At 42.9% G+C, this 20,533-nt stretch overlaps 1 protein-coding gene across 1 annotated transcript in view; it reads right to left on the bottom strand.

Moving 5' to 3' along the window:
• rps27.2 (ribosomal protein S27) overlaps positions 1-17,696 on the bottom strand; it is a 32,030-nt gene extending 14,334 nt beyond the window's left edge. Inside the window, exons 1-3 of the mRNA XM_034174739.1 lie at positions 17,615-17,696; positions 17,187-17,295; positions 5,310-5,420 (exon numbers count right to left, since the gene is read on the bottom strand). Of these exons, the coding sequence (XP_034030630.1) occupies positions 5,310-5,420; positions 17,187-17,295; positions 17,615-17,620 (226 nt within the window). The 5' untranslated portion in view covers positions 17,621-17,696. The remainder of the gene's footprint in view (positions 1-5,309; positions 5,421-17,186; positions 17,296-17,614) is intronic.
• Positions 17,697-20,533: the final 2,837 nt, after the last annotated feature.

Genomic DNA, 20,533 nt, shown 5'->3' with positions numbered 1-20,533 from the left:
AAGACTTCTGGCTGAAACTGAACTAAAACGGTACCTGCAAGAAGAGTTAGAGCCTCCCTCATCTGATCCTCTGATATGGTGGCGTGACAACCAAAAAAAGTTCCCTTTGATGACCAAGTTAGCAAAAAAGTACATGTGAATTTGTGCAACTTCCACTGCTTCCGAAAGGATGTTTAGTACAGCTGGAAACATTGTGTCCCAAGAGAGATGCTGTCTTAAGCCAAACAAGGTAAATATGTTAGTGTTCCTTGCCAGAAACCTACCTTGCCAGTGGGAGTGAAAACCTTGATGGGCTGCAGACGTGATTAATGACAGGGATATGGTTTAGGGCAGGCCATCATATTTTTGTTGTTATTTTCTTTGGGGGGGGGGGGGGGGGAGCAGGCACATGACGGTCACTTTAATTTCTTTGTATAGCACACAGCTATTCATACTGTAGCATCAAAATATTTATTATTATTAACTTGTTTTTTGGGGGGGGTTTTTGTCATTTAATACTGTGAAAGCCAGAGTCTGAGAGACCAGTGCTGTTTACACTTTACAGAGCCTAAAAGGCAAAAAGATATTGTTTTCCCAGTGCAGTTTTTGAAAACAGCAGAAAACGACTAAGTTTACTTGCTGTGGGGGGCATCTTGTTTTTCAAAACCTAAAAGGCAAAAGACACGTTGTCTTCATCTCCAACCTTCCTTTTCTCTCAAAAATTCTTGAAAGGGTAGTTGTAAAACAGCTAACTGATCATCTGCAGAGGAATGGTCTATTTGAAGAGTTTCAGTCAGGTTTTAGAATTCATCATAGTACAGAAACAGCATTAGTGAAGGTTACAAATGATCTTCTTATGGCCTCGGACAGTGGACTCATCTCTGTGCTTGTTCTGTTAGACCTCAGTGCTGCTTTTGATACTGTTGACCATAAAATTTTATTACAGAGATTAGAGCATGCCATAGGTATTAAAGGCACTGCGCTGCGGTGGTTTGAATCATATTTGTCTAATAGATTACAATTTGTTCATGTAAATGGGGAATCTTCTTCACAGACTAAAGTTAATTATGGAGTTCCACAAGGTTCTGTGCTAGGACCAATTTTATTCACTTTATACATGCTTCCCTTAGGCAGTATTATTAGACGGTATTGCTTAAATTTTCATTGTTACGCAGATGATACCCAGCTTTATCTATCCATGAAGCCAGAGGACACACACCAATTAGCTAAATTGCAGGATTGTCTTACAGACATAAAGACATGGATGGCCTCTAATTTCCTGCTTTTAAACTCAGATAAAACTGAAGTTATTGTACTTGGCCCCACAAATCTTAGAAACATGGTGTCTAACCAGATCCTTACTCTGGATGGCATTACCCTGACCTCTAGTAATACTGTGAGAAATCTTGGAGTCATTTTTGATCAGGATATGTCATTCAAAGCGCATATTAAACAAATATGTAGGACTGCCTTTTTGCATTTACGCAATATCTCTAAAATCAGAAAGGTCTTGTCTCAGAGTGATGCTGAAAAACTAATTCATGCATTTATTTCCTCTAGGCTGGACAATTGTAATTCATTATTATCAGGTTGTCCTAAAAGTTCCCTAAAAAGCCTTCAGTTAATTCAAAATGCTGCAGCTAGAGTACTGACGGGGACTAGAAGGAGAGAGCATATCTCACCCATATTGGCCTCTCTTCATTGGCTTCCTGTTAATTCTAGAATAGAATTTAAAATTCTTCTTCTTACTTATAAGGTTTTGAATAATCAGGTCCCATCTTATCTTAGGGACCTCGTAGTACCATATCACCCCAATAGAGCGCTTCGCTCTCAGACTGCAGGCTTACTTGTAGTTCCTAGGGTTTGTAAGAGTACAACCCCTGGCAAAAATCATGGAATCACCGGCCTCGGAGGATGTTCATTCAGTTGTTTAATTTTGTAGAAAAAAAGCAGATCACACACATGACACAAAACTAAAGTCATTTCAAATGGCAACTTTCTGGCTTTAAGAAACACTATAAGAAATCAAGAAAAAAGACTGTGGCAGTCAGTAACGGTTACTTTTTTAGACCAAGCAGAGGAAAAAAATATGGAATCACTCAATTCTGGGGAAAAAATTATGGAATCACCCTGTAAATTTTCATTCCCAAAACTAACACCTGCATCATATCAGATCTGCTCATTAGTCTGCATCTAAAAAGGAGTGATCACACCTTGGAGAGCTGTTGCACCAAGTGGACTGACATGAATCATGGCTCCAACACGAGAGATGTCAATTGAAACAAAGGAGAGGATTATCAAACTCTTAAAAGAGAGTAAATCATCATGCAATGTTGCAAAAGATGTTGGTTGTTCACAGTCAGCTGTGTCTAAACTCAGGACCAAATACAAAAAACATGGGAAGGTTGTTAAAGGCAAACATACTGGTAGACCAAGGAAGACATCAAAGTGTCAAGACAGAAAACTTAAAGCAATATGTCTCAAAAATCCAAAAATGCACAACAAAACAAATGAGGAATGAATGGGAGGAAACTGGAGTCAACGTCTATGACTGAACTGTAAGAAACCGCCTAAAGGAAATGGGATTTACATACAGAAAAGCTAAACGAAAGCCATCATTAACACCTAAACAGAATAAACAAGGTTACAATGGGCTAAGGAAAAGCAATCGTGGACTGTGGATGACTGGATGAAAGTGATATTCAGTGATGAATCTCAAATCTGCATTGGGCAAGGTGATGATGCTGGAACTTTTGTTTGGTGCCGTTCCAATGAGATTTATAAAGATGATTGCCTGAAGAGAACATCTAAATTTCCACAGTCATTGATGATATGGGGCTGCATGTCAGGTAAAGGCACTGGGGAGATGGCTGTCATTACATCATCAATAAATGCACAAGTTTACGTTGAAATTTTGGACAATTGAAAGGATGTTTGGGGATGATGAAATCATTTTTCAAGATGATAATGCATCTTGCCATAGAGCAAAAACTGTGAAAACGTTCCTTGCAAAAAGACACATAGGGTCAATGTCATGGCATAGGGTTAATGTCAATGAGCAGATCTGATTTGATGCAGGTTTTAGTTTGGGGGATGGAAATTTACAGGGTGTTTCCATAATTTATTTCTCAGAATTGAGTGATTCCATATTTTTTTCCTCTGCTTGGTCTAAAAAAGTAACCGTTACTGACTGCCACAGTCTTTTTTCTTGATTTCTTATAGTGTTTCTTAAAGCCAGAAAGTTGCCATTTGAAATGACTTTAGTTTTGTGTCATGTCTGTGATCTGCTTTTTTTCCACAAAATTAAACAACTGAATGAACATCCTCCGAGGCCGGTGATTCCATAATTTTTGCCAGGGGTTGTAGAATGGGAGGCAGAGCCTTCAGCTTTCAGGCTCCTCTCCTGTGGAATCAGCTCCCAATTCAGATCAGGGAGACAGACACCCTCTCTACTTTTAAGATTAGGCTTAAAACTTTCCTTTTTGCTAAAGCTTATAGTTAGGGCTGGATCAGGTGACCCTGAACCATCCCTTAGTTATGCTGCTATAGACGTAGACTGCTGGGGGGTTCCCATGATGCACTGTTTCTTTCTCTTTTTGCTCTGTATGCACCACTCTGCATTTAATCATTAGTGATCGATCTCTGCTCCCCTCCACAGCATGTCTTTTTCCTGGTTCTCTCCCTCAGCCCCAACCAGTCCCAGCAGAAGACTGCCCCTCCCTGAGCCTGGTTCTGCTGGAGGTTTCTTCCTGTTAAAAGGGAGTTTTTCCTTCCCACTGTAGCCAAGTGCTTGCTCACAGGGGGTCGTTTTGACCGTTGGGGTTTTACATAATTATTGTATGGCCTTGCCTTACAATATAAAGCGCCTTGGGGCAACTGTTTGTTGTGATTTGGCGGTATATAAAAAAAATTGATTGATTGATTGATTGTTCTGTTCAATTTGTTTACTTTTGTACTGTGTAATTTGAAGGTTCGTTAGTTGGGGGTTCCTTTAGTGGTTTCCTGTGCCACTGTATGGATGGGAATTTGTTTATTAAGAAAGTCAGAGACTTTTTATCTGACCATTGACGTGTGCACTTTGTTCATTGACTAAGAAGTCAAAGAAATTTGTCTGATCTGTACAATACTTTCTAACATTTTTAGCCTAACAGACAGAAATAATGTAAGTTTGCTTCAATGCTTGCCCTGTTGCAGCAGATTGCTCACAATAAATCCTCTTCAGGAATGGAAAAGATACTAAGTCTGTCTATTTCGTGATGTTCCAAACATCATTAAATTGCTTTTATTCATTAAAGTGTACAGTGCAGCACAGAATGTGTATCATTAAAGCAAATTATACTACGATAGTGGAATATAAAGAAGGAAAAAAAAAAAAGAAAAAAATAGACAATATATTCGTCAATCGCAATTATTTGTCTGACAATTAATCGTCTCCAAAAATTACTAATCATGACAGTCCTACATGGCATAGTTCCAGTCTCAGCTTGCATTCACTTAGCTGGGAACAGATGCCTGGAATATGGCTATCTGAAGCTTTCAGAAGCAACACAGGTGTTGGGAAACTTTTCTATGTGCAGTAATCAGAGAGGATAAGTTAAAGTAGAATACTAAATAATATAAATGCTATATAAAGAGCAGGTAGCTCAGTGGATAAGGAGCTGGTCTGCCAATATGTAGGCCTGGATTGGAATCCCACCCATGCTGCTACCCGTCTGTGTCCTTGGATAGGGAAGATGCACCGTCTCAGTCCACCTAGCTGTAAGTGGGTACCGGCCTTGGCTGGGGCAGTAAATGTGAGGCATCATTGTAAAGCACTTTGAGCATCTGCTACATGGAAAGGTGCTATAGAAATGCTGCTTAATTAATACAGAATTTTTTTTAAACCCCATGTAGTGGCAGATTAGGTACACCCTATGAAGGTTATCGTAAAATATAAGTAAACACATACACACTACAGTTCACAGCTTGTGATGAAACTGTTTTTTTCTACAATACTTTTGCAAGTTGGACTTAATTCAATTCATAGAGTTCTTTGACATCCAAAATCTGCTAATGATGTTATTCATCCTATTTTTTTCATGTATTGGTCTTTTGACATTTAAATTTTATGTTAAAACAATGTTCATGTTACCATTACCACTAATTAACACAACTGAAACTAACACCGAAACTATGCCAAACTTGTGCTTGGACCCCGAAAGTCCAAATTTATACAATTCAAATTTATTTATATAGTTCCACATCACAATATAAATCACCCCAAGGTGCTTTACACCAGTTTAATCATTTTATTATCAATAAAATTAATGTACAGCTTGTGGAGCGTGTACCTTCTGTAAGGCGGGCTTTCCCTCCTGTGGGCTGGCAGAGGACTGTAGAACATCCAACACACAACACCACAGTCTGAGCATGACTGAACACTGTGGTGATCTTGTAGCAGCCTGAAAACAGCAAACATATATTACTGAACTGGAAAGGGTTGTAACCAGATCTTTTAAAATAAAAGTCAGGTCTGGGTCTTCTTGAATATGATGCCACAAGCCATGTCGCTCTGCTTTCGCTGTGAAAATTCGCCCCAATGCATCATCAAATAAGAGGCGCTTCCATTCCGCTCGCCGGCTCCGGTTGTCAGTCAACATGGCGGACCTTGAACACACGGAGCGAGTTGCTGTGCTCTATTTGTTGTGGAAAGCTGACAAACATCGGCAGTGGCACCGTCCCTGGGTTCACAACATCCTCATGAGACGTTCCCAATTTGGGGAGTTTCATCATTTGTTGCAGGAGCTGCGTCTGGATGACGGCCGCTTTCAGCGGTACTTCCGCCTCTCCAGGACCCAGTTTGAGGGTCTCCTGTCCCATTCACGCACGTGCATGTAGAAAAAAAAAACAAAAAAAAAAAAACTGGCTGCCGGTGCTGCTGCTCGCTCTCCCCTCAAACTCTGTCATAATTGTGTTATAAACCAGTCACCATTTATTTTATTATACATCTGTGTAGTTAATAAAATTATCTTCATGGATGATTCATTCGTGCGTGCACGTGAAAAAAAAACTGGCTGCTGTTGCCGCTGCTGCCCACTCTCCCCTCAAACTCTGTCATAATTGTTAAAGGACAAAAGGGACATAAGTCCTGTTCACAGGCTGGTTGCCAGAGACAGGACATGTCCACATCAAGTATAAACGCCAGACATCTCCACTTCACTACATATCCAGTTCCTGATTGGTCATCATGACGTGACAAGACAAAAAAGTTCAGATTTTTCAACTTGTGGAGGAGAACAACGTGATGCGATATCGCGCCACAAATGCGCCAATAACTCAAAATCACCTCATTTGTGTCGCTTCATTTGTGTCCATCGCATCGCATGGCGTCCTTCCATAGGGATTACATGGCAACCTGTCGCCGCCCTCGCTCGCGTGTCATCCAGTGTGAATGCGGTATTAGGCTCATTGTCCTGCTGAAACATGAACCGTGGCCCCAGTCTGAGATCTAGGGTGCTCTGGACCAGGTTTTTATCCAGGATGTCTCTGTACATTGCTGCATTCATCTTTCCCTCAATCCTGACTAGTCTTCCATTTCTTGCCACTGAAAAACATCCCCACAGCATGATGTTGCCACCACCACGCTTCACTGTAGGGATGGTGCCTGGTTTCTTCCAAACATGACGCCTGGCATTCACGCCAAACAGCTCAATCTTTAGCCACTTTCCACTACAAAGCTCCAGCACTACTCGGCTCTACTCTGTTTGGTTCCAAGCGCGTGCTTTTCCACTACACCCCAACTTGGGCAGGGTCGGCTATGAGAAACCGTCGTGACGTCGTTTGTACGCGACACAAACACATTAACAATGGAGGACAGCGAGTTGGTTGTGTGTTTCATATTAGTTCTGTGGATTATTCAACGAAGGCTACAGGCTTCGAGACGACGAACTTCAGAAACGTACAGGAGAGGGTTAGAAGTCATTCAACGATATGAAGAAGAAGACGAGAGGATAAGAGCTGCCAGGAGACGACGCATGAGGGTAAGTTTTTGTAGCTGTCGCTAGCTTGCTACGGAGCTCATAATTAAGTCCAGTGTACAACGTTGTAATGAGTGCAAGCTGTCGCTATTAATTTCAAATTATGATGGTCAAAATAAGGCATTACTTCCGATTCTGTATTTGCGCCACCTGTGACGCCTTTAGCCGCACTTCGCTATGTGACGGAGCACTGTGCTGCTAAAAGCGCCAAAAGCAGTCTCTGCATTATTTACCGATATTTATGCACAAAAACGTTGGTTCGACTTTAACCATCATTAATTGACATCGCCACTGAACTCGAACTGGTGTAAATGTGTCTGATTACGATATATAGATTTTAATTTATAGTTAACGGATAAATAAAATCAACTGTAGTATCTCCGAACTCTCAAAATTCTGAGTATTCTTTTTTCTCTCCATCCATCCATTTTCTTCCGCTTTATCCGGAGTCGGGTCGCGGGGGGCAGCAGCTCAAGCAAAGCTGCCCAGACCTCCCGATCCACACACACCTCCCCAGCTCCTCCGGGAGAACCCCAAGGTGTTCCCAAGCCAGCCGAGAGATGTAGTCCCTCCAGCGTGTCCTGGGTCTTCCCAGAGGCCTCCTCCCAGTGGGACGTGCCCGGAACACCTCTCCAGCGAGGCGTCCAGGGGGCATCCGGAAAAGATGCCTGAGCCACCTCAACTGACTCCTTTCGACGTGGAGGAGCACGCCCTCTAGCTGCCACCTTATCGTGGTGGGGGAGTTTGCGTACCCGGATGATCCTAGGAGCTATGTTGTCGGGGGCTTTGTGCTCCCTGTAGGGCCTCCCAAGGCAAACAGGTCCTAGGTGACGGGTCAGACTAAGGGCAGTTCAGAACCTCCATGACCAGTAAAAGATCAAGGACCGCGACATCGCCCGGTATGGCGGAGCCGGGGTCCCACCCTGGAGCCAGGCCTGGGGTTGGGGCTCGCGCGCGCCTGGTGGTCGGGCCTTAGCCCATGGGGCCCGGCCGGGCTCAGCCCGAAAGAGTGACGTGGGCCCGCCCTCCTGTGGGTTCACCACCTGCAGAGGGGGCCATGGGGGTCGGGTGCAGAGAGGATTGGGTGGCGGTTGAGGGTGGGTGGCCCGGCAGCCCGGTCCATGCTCACAGCCCCTGGCTGTTGGGATGTGGAATGTCTTTTTTCTCTCCTTACGATTAATTCACAGCTCCTTGACAAATGTAACGGGGAAAAAAATATCCTCTTTTAATTTACTACAGATTAGTCCCTCGAACACAGATCTGAGCGGTCAGATTTTTGAAGAGAAAAAAAAAAAAAAAAAAACACCATAAGCAAATAAATGTGATTCATTTACATAAACTTGCCACAGACCTTGTCACCAACCACATTTTTTTTTAAATCACCTGACAACACTAATAATTAAAATATGTGTGCTGTGTGTTTGTTTCAGATGGTTCTTTTGTCAATGCGCCCCTGCCGAGAATCGTCTGTCTGGAGGTTGATCCGAGCATCTGAATGGTGGGATGTTATTGTTCCAAACTTCACCCACACGCAGTGGTTGGATAATTTCAGGATGTCAGAAGAAACACTGACCTTCCTGTGTAACAAACTGCAGCCAGTTATAGAGCGACAAGACACGACCTTCCGTAGATGTGTGCCCCTGAAGAAGCGAGTGGCTGTGGAAGCTTGCCACTGGGTCTGAATATCAGACCACTGCACATCTTTTTGGTGTCAGCGTCACAACTGTGTGTCGGTGTGTGCAGGAATTTTGTGATGCAGCAGAGAGTTTGTCGGTGCCAGAAGAAATCCGTTTCCCAGGTGAGGACAAATTGAAAGAAATGGCTCTCTACTTCGAGAACAGGTGGGGACTCCCACAGTGTGTTGGTGCTATCGATGGATCACACATATCAATCATTGCACCTCAGGAGTATCACTGTGACTGTTTCAATCGTAAAGGGTGGCACTCAATCATACTTCAGGGTGTTGTTGATGGAAAGGGGCTTTTTTGGAATGTGTTCGCTGGACTGCCAGGGAGTTTGCATGATGCCAGGGTCCTGAGACTGTCCACACTGTGGGAGTTAGCCACCGAAGGAAACTGCTTCCGATCTCACACCAGAAACATCGGTGGGGTGACTGCTGGCTACTACATCCTGCGAGACTCAGCATATCCTTTACAGAACTGGCTCCTGAAACCATTCCATGACACTGGACGGCTTACACCAGAACAACAATCCTTCAACAGAAAATTCAATAGAGCACGGGTGGTTATAGAGAATGCTTTTGGCAGGCTGAAAGGAAGATGGCGTTGCCTCCTGAAAAGGAATGACTGCGATCTCAGTCTGACAAAATCAATGGTGATGACTTGCTGTGCTTTACACTTGTGTGAAACTCAGAGAGACGTATGACGTGGAGTGGAACACACCTGCAGCAGCAGTTGAGCCCGTGGTGGCAGTGGCACAGGGGGCAGAGATGTAAGAGAAGGTCTGATGCAATACCTACTGTCGAATTCTTAAATTTTGCCTGTCTTGTGACCTGAATCACACTGAATAAACTTGGCAGTTTTTGCACAAATGTCTGGAACTTTAACATATGACTCTAAAAAGTTACCAAGATTTAATCACACGTGAATGCTTAAAGCTAGAAAAGCTTTCATGTGCAACCCATTTAGTATGATTTAAAACAAATTCAGATGTATTGATGTCATAGATGTAAATGGAGGCAAATATTGATAATACAACTGGTTGTCAATTTCTTCTTTTTGTGTCATAATGTCACACCTCATTAAACCCTAACCCCTGTATAGCCGGGGATTCATAATGGTGCTGTCACTGGTCAGCACCGTTGTTAAGTATAACCTGTTTTGGTTAAATACTATTTGGTAAAGCTCAGTTTGGACATGATTTCTCCAGCATCACTGCAAAGATTTATCCAGGTGCTGTGTGCACTGGCTTCTTAAGTGTGAATGAACTGATCAAAAATTCTTATGGTGGAACAATCATTGCTTCAAATCATCAATGACAAATATTTTTACTGTTCACTCGCTTTCTAGTCAAGACGTCCACAAACCAAAAGGTCTACACCTAAAACCACCATTCACATAGTTTGAATTTATTATTAGTTTACTTCCTGTTCAAATGAAGTGTGAAATATAAATGAAATTTGTTGCTTTTAATAAATATTAATCTTTGTGCACATAATTTTGCTTTAAATATAGTCTGCGTTTAATGTGATTTCTGTTTAGTGTCTTATTTTATCATTACAATTTTCGGTGGGAAATGCTTGGAGAAGATTTTAGTGTGTGGACATTTTTGGCTTTTGGACTTTGTGGACATTTTGGGTGTGGACTTGTTGGCTTGTAGACATTCTGACCTGATACCTTTCACTCACAAAACTATGACACAATCGCACAAGTGATTATTTATTTAAACAAATGAGAAAAAAATAAGTGCAACACAGCAAAGTATATACAAAATTTACATGTTCTACATTGGGCCTAGTCCAGACTGATGGGTCACTTGTGCCGTTGGCGTACTGCCTGGACAAGGTCACCCAGCACTTGAAGGAGTCCTTGATTCAACACGGCTTCAGCCTGTCGTGCTTCACGGGCGTCGTCCAGGATCAACCGTATATGTTCTGTGAGCTGTGCCCGGTTGTCCTCGTGTTGTGCAGCAGAGTTAGACTCCATCTGATTCATCAAGGTCAGATGGTCTTGGTAGAGGCTCCTTTTTCTCTTCCCTACAGAAAAATGAAAGAAATGGAAAATGGAAAGTGATTCCAAAAAGCAAATAAAGAAGATATGGAGGATGTACATTTGGAGCTGGGAGCTACATGATGAGAAACTTACACGTGGGCCGTCTGCCGGATGTGGAAGCAGAACCTGATGATGGTGCCGGGGGGGGCCTTGAGGCTGGCGTCGGGGCTGACGACGGGGTCGGGGTTGGCGACGGGGTCGGGGCTGGTGGCGTGGTTGGGGCTGGCGACGGGACAGTTGGGGAGTCATCCTCGAAAAAGGTGGTGGCTGAACCCTCCTCACTTAAGGAAGGTGAATCTTGAACAAAAAAGTACACAAATCAATCAATCAACTTTTTTTTTATATAGCGCCAAATCACAACAAACAGTTGCCCCAAGGCGCTCTATATTGTAAGGCAAGGCCATACAATAATTATGAAAAACCCCAACGGTCAAAACGACCCCCATGAGCAAGCACTTGGCTACAGTGGGAAGGAAAAACTCCCTTTTAACAGGAAGAAACCTCCAGCAGAACCAGGCTCAGGGAGGGGCAGTCTTCTGCTGAGACTGGTTGGGGCTGAGGGAAAGAACCAGGAAAAAGACATGCTGTGGAGGGGGGCAGAGATCGATCACTAATGATTAAATGCAGAGTGATGCATACGGAGCAAAAAGAGAAAGAAACAGTGCATCATGGGAACCCCCCCACAGTCTATGTCTAAAGCAGCATAACCAAGGGATGGTCCAGGGTCACCTGATCCAGCCCTAACTATAAGCCTTAGCGAAAAGGAAAGTTTTAAGCCTAATCTTAAAAGTAGAGAGGGTATCTGTCTCCCTGATCTGAATTGGGAGCTGGTTCCACAGGAGAGGAGCCTGAAAGCTGAAGGCTCTGCCTCCCATTCTACTCTTACAAACCCTAGGAACTACAAGTAAGCCTGCAGTCTGAGAGCGAAGCGCTCTAATGGGGTAATATGGTACTACGAGGTCCCTAAGATAAGATGGGACCTGATTATTCAAAACCTTATAAGTAAGAAGAAGAATTTTAAATTCTATTCTAGAATTAACAGGAAGCCAATGAAGAGAGGCCAACACGGGTGAGATATGCTCTCTCCTGCTAGTCCCTGTCAGTACTCTAGCTGCAGCATTCTGAACCAACTGAAGGCTTTTTAGGGAACTTTTAGGACAACCTGATAATAATGAATTACAATAGTCCAGCCTAGAGGAAATAAATGCATGAATTAGTTTTTCAGCATCACTCTGAGACAAGACCTTTCTGATTTTAGAGATATTGCGTAAATGCAAAAAGGCAGTCCTACATATTTGTTTAATATGCGCTTTGAATGACATATCCTGATCAAAAATGACTCCAAGATTTCTCACAGTATTACTAGAGGTCAGGGAAATGCCATCCAGAGTAAAGTGACGTAAGTACAAGCACAAGACAACATGGCAACATGCAAAAACACACACACACGTGTGTGTATGTATGTATATACACACACACACACACACACACACGTGTGTATGTATGTATATACACACACACACACACACACACATGTGTGTGTATATATTATATATAGGGTTCGGTTATACACACACAAACACTGCATAAAATATAAACTGTAACAGTAATGACACTAGTAGTCAGACGTAGACGTTGATACGCTGACTTTTTTTTTTTTGAGTACTTTATTGCAGAGCACAGCTAGCTAGTTAGCTAGTACGTGTTATGTTGTTTAGACCATTGGTTTAAATAACGTTAAACATTTATTTAAGCTGCTTTCCAGCAGACAAAAAAATAAGTAAAAATAAACATACCGTCACCGTCCTCCACCATCGCCTCCAGCAAAGCCATGGCAGAGTCAACGCCAACCTCTCTCCCGTTGCTCGCCGGTCGGTGCCCGTAAATGGCGTCCATTTGGTCGAACCATTTCCACCTTTTACGGTTGGACCCACTGCGTCCATTGTGGTCTTTAATTGCCCTGTAGTCGCTTTTCAGCTTTTTTAGTATTTCGCAGCATTGTTGCGATGTCCATTGGTATCCATGAGTAGCCATCAGCTCTGAGAGCTCCTGAAATATTTTTTCATTTCGGGTGGCTCCGTCGAGCTGTCTCTGTATGGTGTCCTCTGCCACCAAACACAAAAACGTCTGCACCTCATCGACAGACCACGGTGTAATTTTGCGGGCGTTAGTAATCTTTGTTACTCGTGTGCAAGGAAAAGGCAAACGCTAGCGAACAATGGCAGCTTTGATTGTTGTTGTAGGACGCCGTCGGACGTCGCATTTGTGACTCACACTCTCTGACCAATCAATGGCCGGCAGTCTGTTGACGTCACATTTTAGTATCGGCTTGGCTCACTTGGAACCGCTCCCGAGCAGGTACTAAAAAAAACGATCCGGTACCAAAAACTACCCTAATGGAAAAGCGAAAAAACCGAGTAGAGTCGAGTCGAGTAGTGCTACTTTTGTGAAGTGGAAAAGCGCCTTTAGTCTCATCAGACCACAGAATTTTGTTTCTCATGGTGTGAGAGTCCTTCAGGTGCCTTTTGGCAAACTCCAGGTGGGCTGTCATGTGTCTTTTACTAAGGAGTGGCTTCCTAAGATCAATTTTGAGCTTCTTGGCAAAGGTTGTGAATACTTATGTACAGGTGACTTCATAGCTTTTTTTTAATTAATAAATCAAAAATCTCAAGAAACCCTTTTCACGTTGTCATTATGGGATATTGTGTGTAGAATAAAAAAAATCCACATAAAATGTAGAAAAACTGAACCACTGTGAATACTTTCAGATGCACTGTAAGCCTGGTCCATGGACTTGGTCGCATTCTGGGAAGGCAAGAGGGCAAACAACAATGGTGTCTCCTGACTTCACTACGCTTACAAGTCAAGTCAAGTCAGCTTTACTGTCATTTTTACAATACATCACAGACATATTGAGAACTGAAATACCTGATCTCTGGACTCCCTGACCTCACAAAAGAAGGTATTTAAGAAATATAATAACAAAGTATAAATATCAAGTGTAGAGATCTAACAGCTGTAAAAAAAAAAAAAAAAGTTGTAATAGTGTAATTGTAACAAAATTATACAAAAGGTAAATGTAAACAAACAAATACTTGTAGTGCAAAGTGGCAGGACAACATTCAGCAGTAATGGATATGTGCAAATTCCATGACCAGAGCAAGAATATATACAGTTGTTGATCATTGTGCAGAGAGTATTGTATGTATAAAGTGCAATATCTTCACAGCAGCTTAGGTTAGGGAGGTTAGGGAATTGGCGTGAGTGGAAAGTGAAACAGTCCAGTTTGTGTTTATGTGTGAGTGGAGGGCAGCAGGGGGAAAGGGGGCAAAGCAGGGAGGGAGTTGAGTGTCCTGACAGCCTGGTGGAAAAAGCTGTCTCTCAGCCGGCTGGTCTTGGCCTGGAGACTGCGCAGTCTCCTCCCCGACGGCAGCAGGCTGAAGAGACTACGTAATGGATGAGTGGGGTCACTTACGATCCTAGTGGCTTTCCGGGTGAGGCGGGTGTTGTACAGTTCTTGGAGGGGTGGGAGAGAGGTGCCCGTGATCTTCTCCGCTGCTCTCATGATGCGTTGAAGGGACCTACGGCAAGTCGCTGTGCAGGCGCCGTACCACACCGTGACGCAGCATGACAGGACACTCTCGATCGTACCCCTGTAGAACATGCACATGATGTGTGGTGTTGCTCCGACTCTTCGAAGTTTGCGGAGAAAGTAGAGGCATTGATGAGCCTTCTTGGCCAGTGATGCGGTGTTAGTGGTCCAGGAGAGATCCTCCGACACATGCACACCCAGGAACTTGGTGCTGCTCACCCTCTCCACAGCAGCACCATCGATGGTCAGAGGGGAGTGTTGGGTGTGCACTCTCCTGAAGTCCACAACAATCTCCTTCGTCTTCTCCACATTCAAAAGGAGATTGTTGTTCTCGCACCACATGGTCAGCCGGCTGATCTCGCTCCTGTAGTGGGTCTCGTCGTTGTTCCTGATGAGACCCACCACGGTTGTGTCATCCGCAAACTTGACGATGAGGTTTGAGCTGTGAAGTGGTGTGCAGTCGTGGGTCAGCAGTGTGAAGAGGAGGGGGCTCAGCACACATCCCTGGGGGGCCCCCGTGTTCAGAGTGATGGTGTGGGATGTGTTGCTGCCGACCCGCACTGCCTGAGGTCTCCCGGTCAAGAAGTCCAGCAGCCAGTTGCACAGTGAGGTGTTCAGACCCAGTTGGTCGAGTTTGATGACCAGCTGCTGAGGGATGATGGTGTTGAATGCTGAACTGAAATCAATGAACAGCATCCTAACATATGAGTCTTTATTGTCCAAGTGTGTGAGGACTGGATGGAGGACAGCACTGATGGCATCCTCTGTTGAGCGGTTGGACCGGTATGCAAACTGGAAGGGGTCTAGGGAGGGGGGGAGTGCAGACTTGATGTGTTTCGTGACTAACCGTTCGAAGCACTTCATGATGATGGGGGTGAGTGCGACAGGACGGTAGTCGTTGAAGCTGGATGGTGTGGACTTCTTCGGCACCGGGATGATGATGGTGGCTTTGAGGCACGTGGGAACGACCGACTGGCGCAACGAGGTATTAAAGATGTCCGAAAAGACATCTGCGAGTTCCCCCGCGCAATCCCTCAGTATGCGGCCAGCAATGTTGTCAGGACCAGATGCTTTCCGGGCATTACGGTGGAATAACAAAGATTTCTTAAAGCAGTCCAAAATTTTCAAGACAAGACCTTTTCAAGACATTTATCTCCTTTGTCAAAGGTTTTGCTTCTCCTCTCCTCTTCAAGAAGTTAATGTGTAAATTAATCCAGGTAATCAGCAATAATGTTTTTAAAGACCGACATAAAAATGTGAGTTATTCCTGGCAAAGTGATCACCTCCACACATGCTGAACGAAAAGAAGCAAAGCATTTGACAAAAAGGAGATAAACAGCTTGAGAAGGTGACCACTTTGGACTACCTTAAAAAATCTTTGTTATTCCACCGTAAATGTAGCAAAGTCAGGAGACACCGTTGTTTGCCCCTTTGCCTTCCCAGAATGCATCGCGCACCATAAATATGGTGGTATCAGCGACCAAATCCATTGGACTTTAAAAAGTATAAACAAGTGTTTGTTTTAGCTCTGTATTTCTCATACCGTACCTGTAGCCACTTTTTGTGAAATACATACATTTGGACTTTAAACAAAACTTGCACTTTACACACAGCTGTACGCACTTCCAGTCTTTGTGAATAGCTCAAATTGTAACATCAAGTGTAGTAATTCTGGCTAACATGTCGGAAAGCACAAGAGTTTAAAGAGGAGACTTTAAAAGTACAGTCATGTGCCCAGTTCCGGATCATTGCCAGTTCCGGATCACTGCTGTAGTATCTGCGCCGCCGTTTTTCGTAATCAGCATGAATAAGCTAATACGTGGTACCAATGGAAAGACTGATGTTTTGTCTACAAACCACCACAAGCTCGACCGGATCCAGCCACCCTTGTGATCAGAAGAAACAAAACATCCGGTCTCGGTGGTGTGCGCGTTTTCTGACTCACTCATTCCTGCGTGAAAGTGATGATCTCTATTAAGTAGCAAAGGTGAGTTAGTGTCATTGGGTCTAGAGTGGGAAAACACTTACTTACTTTGGTAGAAAATGTCAGTGTGTTATGTCTTGCTGTTTAATTGCTGCACACATTTATCTCTGACGCAAAAATTTGCCAGCTGTGGATCATTGAAGCAGCAGCCTCGTGTCAGTACTTGTGAGCCACGTGTACTTTGGGGGTCATCTCAACATCACAACTGGACATGAATGTGGGGGCTTTTACTTTTTAATTCAGAACTCTCACCTCCACACATTTAAAACCCTCCTTTGCTCTCCATCTCTAACAATATAAGGTACAAAATGATAGCACGTTGGGGCATCTTGTGCTGTCCTGACCCACTTCATTGAGTTAAAAGCTTAGGGGAGGAATGCCACCCAATTTGAGTAAGCACTTCATTTTTTGCTCGTAAAAACGTATAACGGCACCTTTCGAAACTAAATAAATTCTCATTTAATAAGCATAATTTCTATCATTTTGTGTTCAAAACACATTCTTGGGCACAGTGTGTGTATCATTCTGCATTAGAAGGGCTCCAGCCAGATGCCAGGAATGCCCCCAAAGTGACAGTGTGTCGTGATCCAGAACCGGGCAAAGTGATCCATTTCAGGCAAATATTTGCACCACACATAATGCGGCTTCACACTTTAAGTAGAAGGGCTACTTTATCCTGACTTCTTCAGCTAGATAACATCCAAATACCTAATACAACAATACACAATAAAGGATATTCAGTTGCATTATGGCTCCGTATAGCTGGACTTTAAAAAAGTGATCCAGAACTGGGCAACTGACTGTATTTAATTACAGCTCTTGAATGAAATGAAAATCAATCAAGCTCCTTCATGTTGCATGTAAATCTAAGCAGATAAACTCACCTGGACACTTCACATCCATGAAATAAGAATTCGGACTCTGCACAAGTCGTTTTTTCTTGTGTCTCCTCTTTTCCTCCTCCGGACTCGGATTCAATAGATCCTTCGCTAACTGAAGAAGAAATTTACATTTTAATTAGTTTGAAATTGTGTCATTTTATTATACTTTATCGCAATTTATGGTAGCTAAAAAGTACCACAGCATTACTGATATTTAGCCGTGTCCCGCGTGTTAACATCACAACAATTTGTGGATTTTCACGTGTTTCGCCATATTGTATCATTCTGAAAGCTTCGCGGTTAATTTATAGCCACATTAAACCGACTACTTCACCTGAAAGTAAATGTCACTACGTATCACAACACAATGTGTCAGTTAAAATACTTTTTTTAAATATTAGTGTCTCTTTAAAAGCCTTTGAGTTACTTACTGGCATATCTCCGTGGCTACAGCGATGAAGAAGAAGGAAAAAGAGGATCACACGTCGATAAACCGGAAACTCATGTCCCACAATAAAAGTCTGCCGGAAGTACAATCTGTACGAAATAAACGATTAAAATGTGCACACAAATCAAAGATAAATTCCATTGTACTAAGTAAACATGTAATTATCAAAATGATCTTCAATTAAAATGCCAGATTCAAATTGTTTTAACTTCTCAAGAACCACTTTAACAAGTCAAATGAGTTACAAGATTTTATAAAAAAGTCAATTTTGTAGCTGTGAATACAGTAACTATATATGTCGATTTGAAACAAAAATATAATGTGTATATAGCAATATAACACTAAGCCATTAATACTTTATTAAATTATTAATATTGTAATGATAGAATATTAATGTTGATTATTATAATTCTAATATGATTTGGGCATTATCAAAAATAAAAATAATAATATTAATACAAATATAATATTAATAACATTATTATTAATCGCAGCTTGATTATTACTGAATCATTATGAGTGTTTAACCATACAAAACTAGCTTTTTCAGTTTATCTTGTGAGTTGTGTGTTTTAGAAAATCTAAGAACATAGAATAAAACAAAATATAAAGTAAAAAATGATGCCAGTACCGGAATAATTTCCCATCACCCCCCAGCAAAGGCATTTGTACTTACACACTCTCTCTCTCTCTCTCTCTCTCTCTCTCACACACACACACACACACACACACACACACACACACACACACACACACACACACACACACACACACACACACACACACACACACACACACCAACATCTAAATTTCTCCTATCCAATGACTGATAAAACAAAGGTTTTGAGTTTTGATTTAAAGCATAGGTGAATGGTTGGGTGAGTTAGTTCGCAGCTTTTTGTAAGTGTGAACTCAAAAATGACCAGTGTTATCATCTTGCAGCTCACTAAATTAAAAGAGCACATAATGAGGATAAGTGATTTGACTGTGGTTAACTTTAATATGTAAGAGCAAAGGAAAAAGAAACTTGTTTTGCCTGCATAATTTCTCATAGACATGTCTGCCACCTTAACTGGAAAATGTTCTTCTTTTGGTTGCACCCATTAGGGTTCACCAAAGCACATCAATCGTTTCCATCTCACCCTGTCCTGTGCATCTTCCTCTGTCACCCCAACCACCTGCACCGCCTGCATCCATAAACCTCCTCTTTGGCCTCCCTCTTCTCCTCCTGACTGGTGGCTCCATCCTCAGCATCCTTCTCCCTATATACCCTGGGTCCCTCCTCTGCACATGTCCAAACCATCTCAATCTTGCCTCTCTGACTTTGTCGCAATCAAGATGCACTACTCCACACTACTCCTGCACTATTCCACTGGGATCCCTCGCATTCACACACATCTAATCAGTCTTACTCCTACCGAATTTTATTCTGTCATTCCTTCTGCACATCTCACTGCTGTCACACTGTCCTTGTACATGTCCTGCACTACCTTCACATACTTCTCTGCCACTCCAGACTTCCTCATATAATACCACAACTCTTCCATTGGTACCCTGCTATAAGCTTTCTCTAAATCCACAAACACACAATGTAACACCTACTGACCTCTGTACTTCTATTCTCAGAGCAAACATTGCATCTGTAGTGCTCTTTCTGGGCATGAAACGTATTGCTGCTCACAGATCTTCGCCTGTTTTCTACACCTAGCTTCTGCTACTCTTTCCCATAACTTCAACCTGTGGCTGATCAGCTTGATACATCTGTAGTTACTGCAGCTCTGCACGTTACCCTTGTTCTTAAAAATAGGAACCAGCACACTCTGTGTCCACTCCTCAGGCAGCCTCTCACTTTCCAAGATTTTATTAAACAGTCTGGTTAGACGCTCCACTGCCATCTCTCCTAGACATTCCAAGCCTCCTCCACTGGAATGCAATCTGGACCAACTGCCTTTCCATTCTTCATCCTCTTCATAGCTCACTTCATCCTTACTAATCTCTTACACTTCCTGATTTACTCTCCAGCCTTTTCTTTCTCTCATTTTCTTCTTTCATCAGCTCCTCAAAATATTCCCTCCACCTTCTCAACACACTCTCCTCACTTGTCAGCACTTTACCACCTGTATCCTTTATCACTCTAACCTGCTTCAGATGTCTTTGTCTGGCCAATTGGTACTATGCCTTTTCATTAGCTTTTCCCACTTTTCTTTTCACGTTATGCTACATCTCCTTGTACTCCTGTCTACTTTACTATCCCAATTCTTTTTTGCTAACCTTGTTCTCCTTGTGCTTTCCTGAACATCTTCATTCCACCACCAAGTCTCCTGGTCTTCCTCCCACTGTCCAGGTGTCACACCCAGTACTTTCATAGCTCCCTCACCACATCTGCATACTTTTCCAGTTGTCCAAAATTACTTCCCCTCCATCCAGTGCCTGTCTCACCTGCTCACTGAATTTTACACAACAGTCTTCCTCCTTCAGCTTCCACCATCTGATCCTTTGTTTTCAACTCTGACTCTCTTCCTCTTCTTCACCTCTAAAGTCATCCTACAAACCTCCACCCTATGCTGTCTGGCTATATTCTCTCCTGCCACCATCTCATAGTCTCCAATTTCTTTTAGCATTCATCTCCTACAAAGAATGTCGTCTACCTGTATGCACCTTCCTCCACTCTTAATGCCACCCTGTGACCCTCCCTTTTCCTAAAGTAGGTATTCACCACAGCTATTTCCAGAGGTGGGATGAAGTCACTGTCGTCATTCTCAAGTCATCAATCTGTAAGTCCCAAGTCAAGTCTCAAGTTAGCTTGCAAACAATTGGTGGTCATTATGACTTGAGACGTGTTGATTCATGACTTGAGAATGACTTGATGGTGACTTTGTCCCACCTCTGGCTATTTCCTTAC

Source organism: Thalassophryne amazonica, chromosome 7, assembly GCF_902500255.1.
Source record: "Thalassophryne amazonica chromosome 7, fThaAma1.1, whole genome shotgun sequence".
NCBI classification, from domain to species: Eukaryota; Metazoa; Chordata; class Actinopteri; order Batrachoidiformes; family Batrachoididae; genus Thalassophryne; species Thalassophryne amazonica.
This window is presented reverse-complemented; position numbering and strand designations above follow the sequence as displayed.